The following is a 21,948-nucleotide window of genomic DNA, read 5'->3' on the forward strand; positions in this document are numbered from 1 at the left end:
GACGAAGCAACATGCTTTCCCTCATAGTTGACACAACGCAGGTTGGCAATATCACAGTCGCTTTGGTCCTCATTACCTTCACGACCACAATACTGGCAAACGGCCTTCCGTCTACATCGTTTTTCATGATGCCCGTACTTCTGACAGTTACGGCATCTTAATGGATTAGGGATGTAGACGGAGACAGTGCACCTTTGGTGACCAATCACTACGGCCGAAGGAAGTGATGGGTAGCAAAGGTCTGTACAAACGTGTCTGTTGGAACCAACTTATTGTTCTTCTTGGACAAAATCTGTCGCACCTCCGACACTGGGATCTCCTCCTCGTGGAAGTATTCCAGTATTGGAAGTATTCCAGTATAGCAGCATCAGCGTCATTACGCTGGGCAGGGCATCTGATTACCCCCTGCTGCTGTTCAGTGATGGATGTGGTTTCACTATAACGCTGATACCTCCAAAACTGGTGGTACCCAGTAGGTTAATCGCCTGTTGTTTGCGAAAAACCTTGATTATATCACTTGGATGTGGGCTGATTAAGCATCAAGTTATTTATTTTTTGTTCCAATAAGTCAAAAACAAAAAGTACTTACTGTCAACAGTTTTATTCAGACTTGTCCTATCATTATCCTCACTCTCTCTTAAACATCTAACTTCTACCTTATAAAACATAACAGCAACCACACACCTGACACCGATCATTTATCTTCCACAGGTATTTTTTGTAACAAACCAGGAATAAGTTACACTTATCATGTATCCATTCAGCAAATAAAATCTAAGCTTGTTACAAACATTCGACTTTCACTACACCTGGTTTCCTTCCCTTCTTCAATCTTGCACTCTTGCATACCAGTCATTACGCTAACATACATCTAACAATAATGAATCTTTACCTCCAAAGAGGCAAAGCAAACCTGAACAGATAATTGCTGTATCATGATCATGTCTTACAATAGTGATGAATAATGTTGATCCCTAAGCTGCCTTCATAATAGCTGTAGGTAGTGTAACTCTTGATAACATCCTATTTACATTCAGTATCAACATCTTCCCTGAAGACTGGCCTCATCTTTGATATAAACTTTCATTCAAACATTATTACAAATTACAACATGGACTACACTAACTGCAGACAAAACTGATATCACACTCAGTAGCATTTGAAGACCAAGGGAAAAATGCTCTCCAGTCAAATCCTTGTTACAGTACCTACAGCAAAATTGTGTGAGAAGAAATTTCCATATTCATACATTTAATGAAATTAAGGGCAACATATTAACTATGCATTGGACATGATCAAAACAGGACAAAAATGGAACTAAAATACAATCATTTCAATAAATCTGATGGGTTTTAGGTCAACATCTCATGTCAACACTGTAATCTTACTGACAATAAATCGAATCTTCCTGAGAAGACTAGTTGATAGACGAAACAATTTCAAGTGTGTAAAGAAAAAGTGAAAAGGGGGAGGGTGATAAATATAAACTGAACGTTAAACAGTGCTTGCACACATCATAATCTTTTCCTTCTTGACCATCAAACAAAGGAAAAAATAACAAAACAAAGGAAATACTAACATCAAGTTGCAATTGTATAAGAAATATTGTGATCATTAGAACAATCAGGTTGAAAATAATCCTAAGCGAGCTCACATCTCTATCACAGAAAATCAAATTTAAAATATCAAGGAAAACATTTAACATAAATTAGTACCCAGGATGTGTCAAGTTCTGACAATAATTCTCAATAGAAAAAAAAATACAAAAAATATTCCATTTACAAGAAATCTTATTTTGGAAACATAAAAACTACCCAAAAGCCATTTTATGGCACAGCGAAAATTCATATTACTTCACCTTTCTGGATAAATTTCCTTTGGTTTCCTTTAAATCTCATGCATCCTTGCTTATTTCTATGAATTGGTAAGAGCATAAATACTCAAAGGTAAAATACCCAGTTGAGTAACTGTCCATATGTCGACCGCTTGTCCTTACACATTCATTATCCACTAAAAATAATATTGGACGATTCCATGTCCTCTTGTCCAGGTACTTTTGACACATGTTGAGCACTCAGCAGCCTAAAACGGCTAATGGTACAGGAGTGATTTACATAATTGTGTGAATATGTTATCACTTGACTAGCCCCAGCTTTTTAGCTTCAGTCTCGTATACCAAAAGTCTCCACATTTTCACAACAAACACTTCTGCTTCTTCATCTAGGACCTGCAAGCAAAAATACGTTTGTTATGCAATTTTATCAACTTTTGAAAAAAATCAATATTTCAGGCATTCAACCTATAGGTCAAAACACAAAACAAGCTATCACAAAAATAATGCCAATACCCCTCATTTGGTTTTGAGGTACCTGTGAGCTGAAGAATGTAATGCTCTATTTACGGTAACAAAGAGCAATACCCCCGGTCAGTGTTGAGGAATTTTTAGTGTTAACAGGGGTGAAATAACATTGATCTATTGAAAATCCCTGTCCCACTTCAGGCAAAACACCAGAGAAATTCCTGGTCATTTTGTTATACAAGCTAAAAAAATCCCCTGAATTTGGTATTGAATACCAGGCTGACCTCTGGAAAACTGTAATATGAAGGGGTTGAAATTGTGCCCGACCGCAACTGAAATTCTGGCTATCGCAAGTTTGCATTATTTCGACATAAACCACATTGGCTCAAATGCATTTCTTAGCAATATGATATAACTTAATACAGACGTGAAAGGACATATATCAATCTAGAAATAATGGTATTCATTTGTCGCAAAACTCTGAAACTGTGCATTTTTAGGCCAGCCTTAACTTTGGCACATTTAGAATTTAACTGGAATATGTGAAAGCAACCTAAATATAGTATGAACTGGGCCTGGGAACTTTCACTGACAGGAAGTAAGTTGGTTAGAGTGACTGTACGTGATCGCAGGTCCAGGTTTTTATTTCATTCGTATTCATTTAAGAAAAGTTCTGCAAGGATTATGCTTGCTTAAATTTTAAAATTGATTTCATTTAAGTCATTGTCATGCCGTAAAAAAAAAAATCCAATTCAGTTACATTTTTTGGCAGTGGTACAGATATCCTTAAACCTGAAAGCAATATCAGCCAAATCTGATTACTGTTGTTCAATGCCTCTTAATAGGTTTGACCCTTGAAGAGCACCTCAGCCAGTTGAGGTGGCAACTTACCATTGCAACATCATTGAGTATATTCTGTGGTACACTCCTTGCCACAACTTTCTGACATATAAAATCGGTAAGAGTGGGCTCTTCCTCTCCAATATATTCTATTATCTTCTTGTTTACCCAGGGTTTGATTCTCTTGTCCATGAGACTCTGTAATTATAAACAATTAAATACATGTGGTTAAACTAAGTTTGCAAGACATGATAAGCATATTTTTGTTATTAGGCATGACACTACCTTTAATTAAAAGCAAATGTTCCAGAATTAGATAAAATCGTTATAACAGAAAATGCAAATTCAATATGATACAGTTATTAGCCAAAGTAAATATTGAAGGTCACACGGCTCTTACAAAAAATAAAGACATCAACTTTCTGACATGGACTTCAGATAAATACCTGATCAACAATATTCCAGTCCAATGGATAAGCAAATAGTTCATCTTTAGCAGTTGGTATATTTTCAATAAGGTGTTTGATTCTTGAACGTTTCTCTTCAGCTGTAGTGGGTTTCTTTTCTGATTTGTCATCATCATAATCAAGTGGAACCAATTTGCGTTTCTTTGCCCCGTCTGACCCTTCATCATCATCTTGATTGAACACATCTCCCACTGTGAGCTTCTTCCTCTTGGGTGGCACACCTTCCACAGGGCTCGTAGCACCTTAATTGACAATAGACAATCATTACATATACATATATGTACTCAATAGTTATAGAAAGAATGAACACTTTATTTTCGTTAGCTAAGCAGGACTTTGGAAAACTAATGCAGAATGCAGAACTAACCTAATTTGATAGAACTGAAGCCCATCTTTGTATTTTCCTCCTTAGCTGGACCGTAAACAGGCTGAGGTGATGTGTTCTCAAATGGTAGGTTACTGTCATCATCCTCATCTGATAAAGAGCTGGCATCATTGTCTACAGGTCGCAGTGTTGACTGCATTTTGGGTGGTAGTTTAGCTCCTCTGGAGTCCTCATCTTCCTGTTCATATTCATCCTCAATTTCTTCTACCTCCTCCCGCACCTCTTCCCGTGGAGGTGGAGCTTCAGGGGACTTTGGGACTGGTGGTGGCAACAGCTGGAGGCGTGGCTTAAGGTGTTCCTCTCTCTCCCGCTCAATCTGGTAACAAAAAGCACATGCAGATGACCTGAACGACAGCCATTTCTCCACTGTATTAGTTTTTACACTACCTTAAGTTATATCACCAAGGTTAATCTAATCAGGCATGAAAATCTTGAATTACATCAATGTTAACAGACATTGCCACTATTTATGTGTCTGTAACAGCACCTAATACAGTATGTAGAAATACCAGGGGAAGCATATACCCACCATGTGAAAAATCTCATGTAGAGTTGTTATTCACCCATCATGAATTTGTGTTTGAGAAGGCCAGAAAACTTGTACACAAAGAACCATGCCAAAAATCAATAGGTTTCTTCGCATCCACTAGGGCAACCCACACACCAAGTTAGAACTTTGTATGATCAGTTGTTCTCAAGTTATCATCCTGTTATGCAATGTGAACCGATGTACGGATCAACACCCTGCATGACGGCAATGTCTGGCCGCCAACCCTTTATATATATCAAGCCTCTAACATTTTGAGGGTCAAAAGCCATTTAAGAAGGTCATACTACCCCCATATAGAAGTAAACTGAAACCCTGTTTCTCAGACAATATTATGCAATAGTTATGGAAGTTTGGCAAGTGTGTGCTGATGTAAACAAGCTGTGGGGGCTTTTATGTTAAAGACATACATAATGAGTTTTATGAAATTTGGTTTAAAAGTAAAGGTAAGGAATGCATTAAGTCAATTTTCCTATCAAATATAAGTTCCTTAGTTGTGTTCTTGACTATGAAGGGATGACTTTAATCTTTGACTGATTTGAGAAATCAATGTCATTAATACTTCTGTGGGAGTTTGGTTGAAAATTCTAGTTAGGAACCTGTGTACTAGTCTTTAACCAGTCGGACCACAGTTGTTTGTTTATTGAACAAGGTCGGAAATAGTTATCTAATTCTGCTTTCAGGTGAGCCTTGACAAAGCCTTGCAATGCCTGCATAAACTTTTGCAGGTCCGCCAGGATTAATACCGTAAATTGTTACATTTATAAACAGACAAACCGATTGTTCCGCATAAACGAACAGGCTCAGGATGTCAGCAATATACGCTCTCCCAAAGGCAGTCATATAAAAAACTTGAATTCCAATAACAAGTCTGAATACAATTCAAATATATCATCATGTTCAGTGTTGCAAGTTAAATGAATATGTTATAAATCATTTACCTTGGCTAGCTCTGCCTCTGGGTCTGGGTGACCCTCGTCCATCAGTTTTCTGCGAATCTCTTCCAGCTCCTCCTTCTCACGTTGCCGATCCCTTGCATCTGCTTCTCGCTCCTTTTCTCGTTCTTTCATTCTTCTTACCAACATACTGCCTCTGCCAAACAAGACATGTACACAATGTAACATTTGATGCAATGTAAAGATTATGTACTACAACCATTCAAACTTTCTACATTGTAGTATTTCAAATATTAAGCATGGTATTATTTCTGATTCCTTGAAACATTTCACATGACCCTGAGATAACTAATCAAATATCATGGTAACATGTTTGACCCTGAGAAAACTGATCAAATGTCATAGTAACAAGTTTGACTCCGAGATAAATATATCATGGTAACAAGTTGACATGTCTCACAGCAAGTCATGCCCTCATGGCAAACATGCCTCAATTTCTCAAAGATAAAAAAGGCACACAAAATGCCTGTCTTAATTTGAAAGTGATTTTGTTGTTATTGATATTTAATGCTTTAACTTGTTGATTTTTTGTTATAAATATATGGCAATAATTCAGGACGTGTTTGTCGGTGATCGAACTTCTGATTTAGTGCAATAAACAATTTATAGCCTTGGTGGTAGGTTTGGATGATAAAAATGTTTGTTAACTCATGACAGTAATGTAACCCGTGGGCAGGGGAATATGATGCCTCAGGTAAACAAACCTTCATATCACCTTAAAACATGTGCCATAAATGTATAATGTCTCTATCATCAATTTGCATTAGATAACTTCGGATCAAATAATATTTGAATATCTTACTTGTAAAATTTAGGATCGTCCCTTTCATCATCATAATCCTCTAAAAATTCTTTCAGTCGTCGAGCTTCACGCATCTGAAATTGTAAAGCAATGCATGCAAACTTTAACTCCACAACTGCATGTATTATGGTCCGTGAGGTTTTATACAGAAATCAGAACATCTTCAGTGATGACGGGTTAATTCTTTTTTTAATTTGTAAATGTGAGCAAGCATGGTCAATAAACATGTCATATTTACCTCTTCAGTTTTGCGTTCTTCTTCCCGTTCTCTGTCTTTTTCATATTCTCTGGATTTTTTTCTTTCTCTTGCTTCCCAATTTTTCAGTCTCTACAAAGATGAAAGGAATATGTATAGCACATGTCCACTATGTCCACTTTAAACAGATGAAATCATATTCACCAAACTAGAACACTAAAGGTCATTATGGAGCCCATCCTGCACCTGACTTTCTATACTCCCCATAATTGCCCAGCAGGACCACAGAATGCCCTTGAATTTTATAATAATTTACATGGATTATATGTGTGTGTAATCAGAAAAGAACAACTAAGCAAGAACAAAATCAGATCAACAGAACATAATTTATAGCCTTAAAAGTGAAAGCAAATCAGGACCATGGCAGCCAGCTTGAACTATATGCATTCAACAGGAAATGTTACCTCTTGGTAAGCTGCTTCTTTTTCTCTGAGTTTCTTTTCTAATTTCCTTCTTTCATGTGCTTCTTCCTCCTCCTCTACATCTCTATCCCGATCTCTATCTCGCAATTTTCTAAAAATAAAAAACACACAAAAATATGATCGAGAATATATTGAAACTTTTGATTTTCATGTCCACCAATTTTGATTCTTTTTGAATCCCCATAATTATGCTATTTAGGCATTGCACTGCTTTCAGTTGGCATTCCTTGGCTATAAACCTTATTAATACCATCTTTTTAAAGATTTTAGCTTCATAGAAAATAAAATTCATTCATCTAAATTCAATTTTTGTTCAAATTAAAATTTCAATAATTTATTTATATACGTGTTTGATGATTAAAACTACAATTTTCTAGGGAGGATCAATGGGATATAACCAACATAACATTTATAATATCATAATAATGATGTCAAAATTGGGCTATGGCATTCATAGCATACATAAATTTCATCTTAACAAAGTCATTGCTATGCAATGGTAAAATATCATGGATTAGTTTAACTTTTTTCCATTAACAGGTTAAGTGGCAATAACATTACTTTTTAATGTTTTTCTATGTATTCATACCAAAACCACACAATCTTCCACCATTTAAATGATGACACAGTCAACTTTTAACTCATATTGTAACATACCTTTCTCTTGATCTGTCTCTACTAGGAGACCTCCTTCTGCGACTAGAGGGTGAACGAGACCGGCTCCGTAATCTTTCATATCGTTCTCGTTCATATCGTTCCATTTCCCGTTCTCGTTCCCGTTCTCTTTCTCGTTCCCTTTCCCTTTCTCTTTCTCGTTCACGGGCTCTCTCTCGTTCCCTTCTTCTCTTTTCCTCCAGAATCCTTCGCTCTCGCTCCCTTTCTTTTTCCTGATCTTTTTCTGGTTCATCTTCCCCCTGCAAAACAAAGTAAAAATTCATACTTAAATTGCTTGTTACTCTGCTTCTATGGTCAACTTACAATCTACAATGATGACACTGCTGCATATGTAAAAATTTTAGTACATAAGTCACCATCTGGAAAGTAAAACTTTACATCCTTTTAAATCTAAACAAAAATAAAACATTCAAATTAATCGCTTTAAATGTACAAGGTTTAAAGTAACAATCCTCACTGTTTCAATCAACCACACAATTTAGCAGGTTGATAAAATGATTCAATATATTATAGATGATCCAAATGGAAACCAATCCAATTGAACACATGCCTATTGGTGTGATTAATGCAGCAGTAAATCAACCTCAGCTGAGTGGTAAGTTCTTGCATGTATGAATAGTTTGAATAGACAGGATAGATCTCTCCATTGATCTAGATGAAAATTTTAAAGCAAGTCCTGATAATCCGATTGGGTTTGCAAAATATCTGCTGTTAAAACACTGAGATTGTTTGGAAACATTAGAATAATTTACCTAAGTCAATCGTAATTTAAAGCAAGTCCTGATCATCCAATTGGGTTTGCAAATATCTGCTGTTAAAACACTGAGATTGTTTGGAAACATTAGAATAATTTACTTAAGTCAATCACAATTATATGCCAATAAGGGTCTTTAGACGGATTGCAGTGATGAACATATTTTTTTGGCTAAACTTGCAATACCTTTTCAATTTACCAGTTTTGTTTAAAATGCAAAAAAAATTACTGATACTTTAATCGAAGAAGAATTTATCTAAATATGTAGCCATGGTTACTTTTCAGGTGCTTCCAAGCAGTTGTATCCGGGACTACAGATCACTAGTCCAGTGCACAACTGATTGAGTTAAGGGAAATACCCTCTATCTGAGTTAGTAACAAATGACTAGAAGATTCACCACTGTGACATACTCATCATCTGGAGTGCAACCATATTTGTGAGACCAGTTAGAAATTATCATACACAGTGCACAGACCATATATGGGTGCCAACAGTTCTACCAACAGAGATTAAGGAATTTTCCCTTTAGTTCCATTAGTAAAGCACTTGACTAGTAATCTGTAGTCCAAGGTACATCTCCTAGCAGAGGCACTAAGAAAAATTCATTTCAGTTACAGATATACATAATTAATCAATAAATAGACAAATAATGCAGCACAATGTGCTAAAGCAATTCCATAGCTCTCTCAAGACTTTAGTCAAGAAAACTTAAAACACCAACATCCATGGCCATGCCCAAGATGTCAAGAGTGATTGCTGACTATAACCGAACAGTCAACCTCTCCCTAATCCGGGCAATGAGTCTGTGCCAAGGCTTGAATACCAAACCATTCACTACATATACATATTACTTCTCTGTACTGTAGTAATCCATCCTCCTAGTTCCCTTCGATGGCCTATTCCAGGTGTGAAATCTCACCCAAGACAGGTGTAAGTTGCTGCTAATAACACAAAAATTGACATTAACATCCCAACCCCTTCCCTTCCACAAATTTATTCGTTGAAAATTACGCCAGAATATTTTTTTCAATTTTTATCAAGGCAGGGAAACATATACCACATATTTAAACAATTTTTTGAGGTTTATTTAAGGGGGAAATAAAAAAAATAAAAAAATAAAATAAAAAAAATAGTAGGCAACCATAAAAAACAGGAGAAATATGGAAGAACTAATGTAAATTTGTATATATATATGTATATAAAAAATACAGATATAATCGACTTAAGCTAATGCAACAAAAGTGAACTGCCAATATGACATCCTGTGATCCTCTTACCTTTGGATGTTAGGTCTTATATGTGTTGCCTCACAGGGCGAGAACATCCTGTTCTCTACAACTCAAGTACAACATCATACACAAAACAGACCACTGACTCACACCAGACTACTACCATCACTACATACAGTGGAGTCACACTATCAGTGCGAGTAGCTAAAATCAAAAGGACTAGGACAAAAACACAAGTTGAAAGGTAAGTAAATGTTTCACTTACCTTAATCTGACCCCCAGGGATTGAGCATTGAACCAACCAAAGTAAAGTAATGGCACTAACCTAAAACTGTGTGCACTGTGTGCTCATCCTAGATCAGATTGCCTCTCATTTACATCATATTACATAAAAAGGGACCTTAATCAGGATTGCATGACTATGATTATAGAAAACTGAAAATTTCAGAGATGAAAATGGCCTTAACACTACCAGCAAAGAGGCAGAAAACAATATGTTTAATCCTTTCAATGGGAAAATTAAGTTTGCATTACACCAAAATTCTGAAAAAGGCTCAAAATTTCCATCTCTGAAATTTATTTTGAGATTATTTCTGGGATTAAATTTAATCATTGAAAAAGACTTACCAATGTATGTGCACTGCCAACATATCTTCATCCAGGATCATGGCATATATATATCAAAATGTAAAGCTAAGTAGCTACTTACCGGCTGGTCTTTACAATAATAATTTACTGCTATTCATGTTGATCGGATGCTTGCCGCATAGCATCGAGAGAATCTAGTAATTTTTGAGTAATGAAATACAGCCTGTTATTCAGCAGTTTATTAAGAAAATTTTAAGGACAGAAATTTCAATCTTTTTAATTTAATACCAGATAATTAAAATAAAGACAATTTTAATTGAACATGCTTAACACTAGGCAAATCATTGTTGGTACTTCAAGGCCCTAATTTAATCAACCAGCCGACTTCAATCTAATGACATTTGTAAAAATGTTGGAGAATTTTCATATATATACTTCATTTTAATAGAAAAAGGAATTTCTGTTTTTCAACATACTTTTATCTTTTTGCTTTTTAGGCTTACTATTGCAAGATGTCTATTGGCAGGAAATAAGATGTATTGCAGAAAGGACTTTGGGAGAAGGTTTTGATATTATTAATGATAATAAGTGTTCATATTAACATGTCAGAATAAAGCCAGTTTTGAAAGCCACCCTTGTACATATGTTTAAGTTACGCATTTGTTACAGCCCATCATTTCTGAAATTGAATCAAATTTGAACTTGTTTTCCTGAATATGAATTGTCCTAATCCTTATAAGTTACATATTGCTGACTTGCAGGTGTATTGAGAAAAAGTATTTTAAAAGATTTTAAATAAAAGTAGGGATAATAAGCATTCTGTATGACAAACATTCAAAATTCAGGAAAACGAAGTACATATTTACATCATGACAAGGTATCAAAGCCATAAATTATGTACAGTCAATTGCATACCTTGTGGAGATCTCGAAAACTTCTAATTTCTCTGTTGATGATTTCTCGTTTGTCCTCCTCCATGTCTATATCATCAATTCCCTGAAAATTACCATGGAATACAATTTTAATCCAAGCAAAGGAGCAGATACACACTTTCTAATTTAAGTATCAAAGGACATACAGCTTTTGAAATAATTCAGTATCAAAGCAAAATTCTTTTTTCCACAGCTTTTAATGATACAAAAACTAGTTTTCTATCTAAATTGTTCATCAAAATATGATAGCAGCAAGAGCATCAGTAGAACTAATGGCTGCTCTCTGAAACTAGCTCCGGTTTCATCTGGCCACAACACCAGACTTTTGACAATATGACAGGTTAGATGTATGGCTCAGGGTGAGAGTACACTTTTTAAAAGTGGAAGATGTAGTGTAATTAGTAATCACAAAAACAGATTAAAAAAGAAGAAATATGAGAATTTACCTAAAAAGAGCAACAAAAATGTTGACACACCAATACCATATGTCAATAAGGGCCTAAGAAATTATGAGTTCATATAGGTGTTTCATGCAACATGCCTGAAAAAAAAGGTCAAGCAAATAACGTTTTTATTTTTTTTATATTCATTGATCAATATCATGTTTTATAACAAATTTTAAAATGCATTTCGACACATTAAATGGCTATTAATTTGTCAAGAACAGGGTCAGACTCCCAGAACAGGATTAAGTACACTTTAATAAGTGGCTGTGAGCTTCACCTGGCTAATAAATTAATCTTAGATACAAATAGGTGATAACGTTTTTAGGGTTGGCAGGAAAATCTAGGGAAGCTTGGGATACCTAAAACACACATTTTCGGAGTCCTAAATGCATATTAAGTCTATTTAGTTGAACATATTTATTCAAACTAAATAACAATAACAAAACAAGTGAAATTCTGCTGGTTTTGGTCCGATTGCTCTGTTTTACATACTCTACAAAATCACATTGTTCAGGTGGAATTAAATGGGTGGCTTTAGATAGATTAACAGCATACAAAAGAAAGTCCAACATATTATCGGTTTATAGAAATTTGGGATTGCTTGTAATTTTTCCGATGAGGTAAAATAGAAGTCCTATGTTTTTAAAGTTTTTGTATGTTGTACTTCTATGGAAAGTTCATCACAGACTATCAGTGTTAATAATTGTCACAAAACAAATGTATGCAGTGATTCAGCCAATTATAATCTGCAGTAACAAATGTTGTGAAGTATTTTAAATCCAGACTTATTTACTGTTTTGTGAATCATATCATTAACACTGCTTCAGGTGGCTGTCGTCAAGCATCATGACATTTCTATCGCAAATAAAAAACTACAGACCTAATAAATGGTTTAATATCTTTTTCATAGCTGCTTTATAGTATATATGTCATCATATAATATACATTATCCATTGATGAATTTTGTCTGCAGCAGTACAGCACCCATGCCAATTCTGTGGAGGACCCCTAGGGCAGAAATTATGTTAGTCTCTCAACTAGATGAACTATATCATTGTTATGCACTGGATGACAGAGCATGATGGCTTTTAACTACGAGAAGGGGAATACCTCCATATCTAGCAGGACAAGAGTTATGTTTTCTGTGTCAGAATTTCCTTACCATGTGTACTCGTTTCATAAAGATACCAAGTACACTATATATAAAAGTTTTGCTTAAGGAAGCGTGACAGGTGCACAACAAGACGATTTTATGCTCCTCCAAATTGTTTTGGGGAGCTTAAAAAGATTCTGCTTTTGTACTAAAAACTTCAAAACAGGCTTGGTGCAGGCTTGGTGCTTGAATTATACAGATGTCACATGAAAATCTTAACTCTGGAAATGGGAGTAAACACTTATTATTTAAAATATGCTTACAGTATCTTTTATTTCTTTGTCTTCCTTCTTCTTTTGAACTGTCTTCTGTTCCTTTTCCATGTCTACAAGTATGAGAGAATTATTGATTGCACATTATTTGAGCAAAATATTTAAGCTTCCACCTCCTTGTTACAACGTACTAAATTGACATAAAGCTGCATGTCCTTTTTTCATAAAACTTTGTAGCTCCTTTTCAAACAAAATTACAAATCAATCAGCTCTTTAATTCAAGTCAGTGTTAGCTATAGGATATTAACAGATGTAGCCAATGCTTTCAAGGACAAACTGCAGTATTTTATCAATTGCTATTTTCAATTAAACACAATTTACTGTCTTGACTTAATCAAAGAGTAAGTTTAGTATTACATACATTGGATATAAAAATATGAATGAAATCAGTTTCTATGATATTGAATATACAGTAAGAGTTAAAGGACCAGAACACAATCATTAGCCAAGCGTCCTCAATTTGCTTGAGGCATAGAACTTATGACAATACAAAGTTGTTACAATAGTGCTTCCACAAAAACCAAGACTTGAAAGTTGTTTCAATTATCTTCAGCACAGAAAGTAATTTCTGACAGTGTTGGTAATTAGAAAGTGCACACAACTCAAAAGCAAACGTGTTAGGCGTGGTTTGAAAAGTATTACAATGAACAAAATCAGTGTTGATTAAATGATGTTCTTCAATGAAAAAATGATTATATAGCACTTTCAAAACCAGTATTGGAAAGACACACATGAGAAAGGGTTACAGCAATTAAACTCTTTTTAACTATTTAATCATTGTTTTCATATTTAATTGCATGCCAAAGTTGTGATAAATGCAGGCTTGAAATAACCACCGAATGGAATCTGTCTTGAGAGGTTATGTTAGTCTGATAAATTTCTCCAGACAGCTTCCATATTAATTCAATTTGGAAAAAAGGCCACTAGAAAATTGTATCGAGTTTCCCTTTAAATGCTGATTTTAGGCAAAAAAAATGTTTTGTCTGTTTAGGGTTCCCAACCAACCCTAGCTTTTTACCCCCGACCCATTTATTTTTTTAAATAAACACTGATTTTCAAATTTTAGAAGGTTCCTTGCCTTTCAAAATAGCTTCCAGCTCCGTGTTGGCGCTAAATGTCAGCATATGGAGCACAATTTGCCTCCAAATGAACCTTGTTAATGTAATTCTTTGTTTTACATACAATAGTAGGGTCATAATCACATGACCACAAAAAAAAATTGACCTACCTACCCTTGTTTTTTTGCCAATGCAACCCTAAACAGACTAAATTTTGTTTGGCCTTAGTATATTCACCATACTTGCTCTCTGTCATTTTCAGTGTTATTTGTGCACTTCAAAGCTTCTTCCATATATGCTTCATACTAGAAATGGAATCCCTGATATTATAAAAAAAGAAAATCTATTTATCATAAGGAAACATGTTCATGTACCTGTCAAAGATACTTTTGAATCCTTCCTACCTGAAGGTACAGGTTTACTGAGATCAGAGGCGTATTCTCTCATGATGGCATCAAGGCCGGCTTTTGCCACTCTGTCTTCTCTTTTTGAAAATTCATCCAAATCATCTTCCTTATCATCACCATTCTCAGATGATTTGTCTTTTTCCTCTTTTTCTTTATCTCCATCTTCCTTATCATCATCTCCATTTTCAGTTGTCTCAGTTTTCTCTTTAGTTGCGGTCTTTTCCTTGATTGCAGTCAGCTTTGCCTTCTTCTTGGTTCTGTATTCGTCTAATAAAGTTTTTGTTTTGGCATCTACTTTCACCTGGGAATAATAAATGATACTTACGAATGTGGACAGTAGAAAATATATGCTTCACTAATGAAAAATATTAGTTCAACAAAAACGCTCAGAGACGTGAATTACACAAAATTCTGCCAGTCTTAATGCCTATCAGTTATGTGTACATTTAATTTGTAATCAATTTACCTGAATTAGCAACTTACTCCCTAGTCGTATCATCAGAAAATACCTAGAGTTTGTTTCTGGAACCAAAAGTATTACACACTTTCCTGCGAAAAATATATATTGTAGGATATTTTATGGATAAATCTACATACCACAAGCTTTCTATCAGTTATTTCCCATTCATTAAGGAGCCTCATGCACCGTAAAGTTGCTTCAGGGTTTTCATACTCGCAAAATCCAAATGCTGAAAGAGAAATATTGACATTATCACAGCTATCAATTTTTGAAACCAAAGAAAAGCTTGCTTCAAAGATTATGGACATTAAACATTATCGTTTCTCTCCTGAGAGAAATATTTAGGTCTAATGAAGGTGATGATTCAGGTGATAAACAATGTCTGACAGCTAAAATAAACCACAGATGACTAGTGGTAAATTCTTCTTGTGGCCTTGATCAAATAAGTTACACATAAATAAACTTGAAATTGTTGGCTAACAATTTGACTGGCTTTTCACCTAGGTAAAGACTTTTAAATTTTGAAATGTTGACATTTGAATAAAGATAAATCAAGTTCCGAAATTTTAGCAGTACTCCAAAATAGCAGAACAAAAAAGTATTTAACTTTCGCTTTGGGTTATATTTTTGTAGGTGAACAATTTTCTACCAGGACTTTTACTACTGGTGGAAGGGAAGTAACTCGCAAATAGTTCTGGTATCTTTGAAATTTATTTCACAAAATTACATGTGCGAATTTGACTCCATCAAATACCGTAGGTTGATGTTTGATGGTAATTTATGTCCATAAACCTTGTAGCCCATCATCCTTTCATGCTACAGACCAAATATCAATACCATGGGCATTGAGGAGTCTTTTGAAGATTAACATAATTGACCCCAGTGACCTTGAACATGGGTCAAGGTCTTCATATTATTAAACTTGACAGTCCATTGCTTGAGCATGAATATTCAATAAATATTATGACCTTGGGTCACTTGATTATTGAGAAGAAGTTCTTTGAAGTTTGTTTAAAAAAATTGCACAATCAAACTTTGACCCCTACCGAAAACTGGAAGTTGACCTTTAATGGTCACTCTTGTGCATACACTTGGTAGCCCATCCTAAAGCATACTATAGACCAAAAATCAATACCCTGGACATTTCCGTTATTGAGAAAATCTTTTGAAGATTTTAACAGAATTGACCCCAGTGACCTTGAATGAAGTTTTATGAAGTGTATTTCACAAAATTACACCTTCGAACTTTGACCCCTGCCGAAAACTGTAAGTTGATGTTTGACAGAAAAAAAAATCCTGAGAAAAGTTACTTATTTGCTATTCTAAAAAACATAACATAACATAACAAAGTTTGAGTTTGATCGGCCCAAGGAAACAGGTTATCGCACGAAAAAAGATTTTCTATTTATAGTAACAGTGATCTTGACCCTTGACCTTCGGACCTGAAAAGCAATCCCAAGCAAGCACTTTGGGTAAGGAAGCACTGCATGAAGTTTGAGTTTGATCGGCCCAAGGAAACTACAGTTATCTCACGAAAACCTGTGCTGACGACGCCGACAACATAGCAATACCTGTGTCACCAGCTTTTTGCAGGCGACACAAAAACAAGTGGCCTAGAGGGCCTGTATCGCTCACCTAAATATTTAAGCAGTTGGTGTTTTCAGTTGGTGAAAAGTCCTAATTAGTTATTCAAATTTGAACATTACATAATTTAATCTAAGGAACTAGAAAATGTCTGTAAGACATAAATGCCCCTGCTGCCATGTGAAATTAGTTTCAGTGTTCTATAAAAAGTTACAACCAATTTGATCTTGATACCCTGAAACATGCACACACACAAGGTACTACACTTAAAGTTGATTTTAATATTCATATGTTTTATTACCATCGTGAAACACAAGGATGTCATAGGTATACCCATACTTGACTTTTATATAAAGTTTGACCAAAATTCGTGAAAGAATGAAGTTGCTATGTGTTTTAATTGAATCAGTTGATGATTTTCTATATATATCAAGTGTGACCTTGGCCTTAAATCCCTGAAACACAACGATGTCCGAAGTATACTCATACTTGACCTTTGTATAAAGTTTGACCAATATCTGTCAAAGAATGAAGTTGCTAAATGTTTACATAGAATCGGGACGGACATGGGCAACACTATATGCCCCCCCCATTTTATGGAGGGTTGTACCTTTGTATAGAGTTTGACCAAAATCTGTCTAAGAATGAAGTTGCATAGAGTTTGACCAAAATCTGTCAAAGAATGAAGTTGCTAAGTGTTTACATTGAATCGGGACGGGATGCGACAGGCGGGTGTTTATATTGAATCGGGACACGACGGGACGGACATGGGCAACACTATATGCCCGTCCATTTTATGGCAGGGGCATAAAAAGACTGCCATCAGATAACACAGTTAACCGGCATCAATATAGTGTATCATTTGACAAAGAACATCTTTTTAGGAAAACACTTTCTACAGATATTATTCACATGGTATTATAACTACTGAATTTGTAACCTTGAAGATAATTTACCTTGCAATTTCCCAGATGCACCCTGAACCCGTTTCCAACTGAGGACGTTACCACATCTCTTAAAAAGAAAAAACAGACATTTTTTAATTTAAATTTTGTTGCTGAAATAATTCAAATGGTATTGCCCTATGAATACAGAAAAATAAATGACAGTACATATATTCACAAAAAGATTTTTAAATATTAAAATGAGGTAAGTACACCTGAAGTGATCCATTGAAGAAAAAAATCACAATGACAAATACTTTATCAATAAATCTCTGCAAATCAAGTCAAAGTGTCATATATAAACACTTAGAAATTTCTTCTACTCAAAATCCAAACTCTATCATGAATCTGCCTGAAATTTTCTGACAAAAAGTCCATAATGAAACGTTAATGATTTACGAACTGCATTACCATACATAAAATTTCCATTTTGTTTAACAGGAACAGCAATTAAATATTAAACATATTACGTTTTCATTAACATACCTGTAGCATCTGCCTCACCATGGCATCTGGAGCTCTATCACTGATGTTACCAACAAATACTGTGGTAACTGGAGGCTTCTCTTCATCATCATCCTAGAGAACAAATTAGTAAAACACATTACTATACTGCTCTTAAAATCAATTCAAAATTATTATTTTTTAAAAACATATGTTGACCATGGCTTTTCCCACTTATCCCTCAGTTTTAATGAAATAGCATAGTATGGTTTGTAAAATCAAGCGAGTAGAACCATATATAACTTACTTTTGGTATCTCCTGTGGCACCAGCTGTTTCTTTGGTGGTTTCAGTGACTGAGGAGTTAAGTTTGCTTGTGAAGTCACTAAGGGTCTCATAACCTGGAGGGAAAAATCGGAACTATTCAAACATTTTTAGGTTATTTGCACAAAACACTGTTATCCAAAAACTGATTAACTTTCATATATTTTTCATTCTTAAGTAATGTTAACTTAATAAGATAGCATTATTTTAAAAAATCTTTGCCAACTGTTCCTTTTATTTTTCTCTTGCATCTTAACATTCTCTCCACGACATGTGCATTGTACAAGAGCATATAAAAATTTCAGTCTTAAAATTTAGTTGACTGACAAAACTTACTGTTGTTGGCTGCATTACACCCATACTCATAGGCATCATTCCTGTAAAAAGAAATAACATCCTTAAATGTTTTTATAATTGGCTTATATCTGTTTAGGCCATTCATCAACGTTCGGCAAATATTGTTTTTAATATGACCACTATGTTCACAGAGTATGGAACTTTATGTGATAGGAGTACTTGTCCATGTCAATCACAGACCAATTAAGTCGGTGAGAGAAATAGACATATACTATAATATAGTGATGCCAGTGTCAAATATATTATCTTTCTCTATATATTTATTGTCGGATTATATTCACCCTAACAAATGATTTTAGGAGATAGTCAATTCAGACAAAGTTTGGAAAGGAAATCTGTCCATGTATGTGAAAGACATTATTTTCGGTTTACTTACCCATAGGAGTTGCAAAAGCGTACCCCATGCCAGGAGCCATTGGTGGCATACCCAGGGGAGGTCTTGGAGGAAACGACATGCTCGTTTCAGTTTAGTGAACCTTTTAGAAAGAAAAACATCAACCGGTCAATCAATATGTCAGGATTTTAATGTTATCATATTTATTTTAAAATATTCCTATCGATCTTTTCAGTGCAACATTGTGAAAATGAATATTATATTATACACCACAAACATTTACGTGTAAATCAAATAACAAATCATCCTACATGCTATATTCCTTCCACAACGAACGGTGAGCCCAAGAATGCGGTGTAATAACAAGATGCCAGCAATCTCACAGCTAGCAGAACTAGCGATCGTATAATAAACCAGATACGCAGAATACCTTGCATAATTATTAACAATCACAAAGTGGAATAAGGAAGAGAAAATGAAGATCACATCACACGTACCTTTTTAAATAACGCTGATTTTCCTGACCAGGAACAATATCGCCAAATAAAATGGCGGATGCTCAATCACGCACGAGGCCTATGACGTCACAGGAAGTTGATTTCGATATCTATGATATTAAGGATCAATGTCCGTGAATTTTTTCTCAAGTAAACCTTTTTAGAAGCATTTGAATTACAACATCATTCTGACATTACCGTCTCATTTCTCACTATTGATAATAATCGACAACAAAAAATCGGGGCTTATCCAGGATTTTATGGGGTGTAGTGTACCAACGTGACACTGCGGCTAAGACACCGGGTACTAAGGCCTACCGGGACAAAATGATTCCGCTGGGGAACATCATATCGAAATTCGACAGGAAACGGCCAATTAAATTGCAGTTGAAAGTATTTATTTATTAACAAATTGTATTATATATATTAACATATTTATAAATGGATAAGATAACAGGCGAGGCCTATATCAATCTTCTCCATGAATGTGTTAATATGACATTATGGGGCAAAGAAGTAATTCCAACAGTGTGGACAAGTTTAGGTTGTCAAATTTTCGAAGCGATCCGCTCCTTTTTCAAGACACAGTGAAACAGAACAGTTACATCATCATGTACATATACATCACATTACAAGAAGATATAACTGATATACTATAATTGAAAATATAGCTATTATATAAAACCAATAGTCCCCTCGGCTAAAGACAGCCGAAGGTAAGGCAGCAATTAAGCTGAGAGCATCGCGGACAAGGAACGCTGATGTAGAGGACCTATTCTTGCGCAAGATGCACTATGACATAAAGTGAGTCAACGAGAGATATCAAAAACGTGGAACATGTGCATGTGGAAATCTGGCCCGGTAAATGTGAAAAATCTCAATTTGCTATTGAATGTCTCATTAGTCGCCTCTCAATTCTGCGATGGATCTAACAGTCACAGCAGGGGGTCCACACTTAGTCGCCTCTTTTGGTTTGCAGGAATAATGCATGTGCCTCTTTTGGTTTGCAGGAATAATGCATGTAATTATCAAATAAGTGAGTGCAGGAGGAATAAGTAGATGAAATGGCTAAGATACTGTATAAATCTGCAAAATTAATCTGACAACGGCTGTTGGTCACACACACCGACATGAAGCAGCAGGCAGGCGGGATAGCAGACCAACTGTGCAGTAATGCATCATTAGGTCAAATGTCTGGAATTAGAGTAATTTGGACAAAAGAAGAAGAAGTGTTCAGAATTTTCAATTGGATGGCCGCATGAACAGGAAGAATCAGGTGATAGATGGTCAGCACATTTATCATAGTTTAAGTCACTAGCATTATTTCTAAGTTGGCAGAGGATAACATTTAACTTTCTATAGCTACAATTTAGAAAAACAGGAGTAATATTTACAAGAGGGATTCTTTCATTATTCGGTTTGGATTTGAATATATGTAATGATGGTGCTGAGATTGTTTCAGGATCAAGAGAGTTCCATATTCTCATGGCATATGGAAAAAAACTATTGCCAAATAAATTAGATCTAAAGCGAGGAATATTAAAAAATCTGTGTTGTCTAAGATTATGAGGTGGAACAGCATCATTAATATAAGGTTTAACGATGTCATGTAAATATACTGGTGTCATATGATTTAAGATTTTAAACATTAAAATAAGTCTGTGTTTATGACGCCTAGAAGAGAGCAGTTCAAAACCAGTTTCAGTATATATCGTTTCTGATGTGATGTTCCACTTCGTAATCCAGGTATTATTTTCATGGCCTCGATTTGTACAGATTCTAATAATTTAGCTTCACCAATAGTACAATTGTTTCAAACAACTTCTGTATACTCAAGAATAGGTCTTACATAAGAACAATACAGTATAATCAAAGCATTTCTGTCGACTTTGTATTTGAGTGCTCGTAAAATATTCAATCTTTTGCATGCCTTTTCATAGTTTTCACGAACCTTTGGAATTGAATAAAAGACCTAAGTGTTTATGATTAGTTATTTCATTTACTATTTGATTATCAAAGAGAAGTGGGGGATGATAACGTTTTTTTTTGTAACAGTTAATGCAATAGTTTTATCTGGATTAAAATTAATTTTACATTGGTTAGCCCAATTTCTAGAGTCTAGATCTTCATTTAGATCCATGCATGGAGCAACCACATCTTCATCAACAATTACATGTAATGATGTGTCATCAGCAATTAATTTAATATGAATATGAATTTCATTTGTTATATCATTAATGAGAAGTAAGAAAAGAAAGGGGCCAAGTGTAGACCCATGAGGAACACCGGCAGTAATATTTTTGAAACTAGAGGAATATCCTTCATAAATCACTCGTTGTTTCCAAGATTTTTTGAGATAATATTATACAGGGATAGTAATTGGTTAACTGTTGAATCACCACGTTGAAATCCAGATTGATGTTCACTTATTATGTGATGTTTAGTAACATGATTAAATACATACTTAAAGATATATTTTTTCTAGAATTTTGAAATAAATCAAGAAGTTATGGCAA

The 21,948-nt window shown here is 34.9% G+C and overlaps 1 protein-coding gene across 2 annotated transcripts; it reads right to left on the minus strand.

Annotated features, from left to right (window-relative positions):
- Positions 1-584: 584 nt before the first annotated feature.
- On the minus strand, positions 585-19,516 carry LOC110442577 (RNA-binding protein 25-like). 2 transcript variants are annotated; one of them, XM_021486253.1, is made up of 19 exons: positions 19,433-19,516; positions 18,978-19,077; positions 18,581-18,621; positions 18,229-18,321; positions 17,964-18,056; positions 17,490-17,547; positions 15,087-15,178; positions 14,487-14,790; positions 13,016-13,077; positions 11,137-11,217; positions 7,632-7,888; positions 6,957-7,065; positions 6,535-6,624; positions 6,297-6,370; positions 5,480-5,630; positions 3,974-4,307; positions 3,586-3,848; positions 3,191-3,337; positions 585-2,227 (listed from the first exon to the last, which is right to left on the minus strand). In XM_021486253.1, the coding sequence occupies exons 2-19, from the start codon at positions 19,054-19,056 to the stop codon at positions 2,135-2,137; spliced, it is 2,421 nt and encodes an 806-aa protein (XP_021341928.1). In that variant the 5' UTR covers positions 19,057-19,077; positions 19,433-19,516; the 3' UTR covers positions 585-2,134. The 2 variants fall into 2 exon arrangements, with proteins under 2 accessions (XP_021341928.1, XP_021341927.1); XM_021486252.1 differs by having other exon boundaries at positions 14,457-14,790.
- Between the last annotated feature and the right edge of the window lie 2,432 nt (positions 19,517-21,948).

The sequence above is a fragment of the Mizuhopecten yessoensis genome, unplaced genomic scaffold (genome assembly GCF_002113885.1).
Source record: "Mizuhopecten yessoensis strain PY_sf001 unplaced genomic scaffold, ASM211388v2 scaffold716279, whole genome shotgun sequence".
Classification (NCBI taxonomy): domain Eukaryota; kingdom Metazoa; phylum Mollusca; class Bivalvia; order Pectinida; family Pectinidae; genus Mizuhopecten; species Mizuhopecten yessoensis.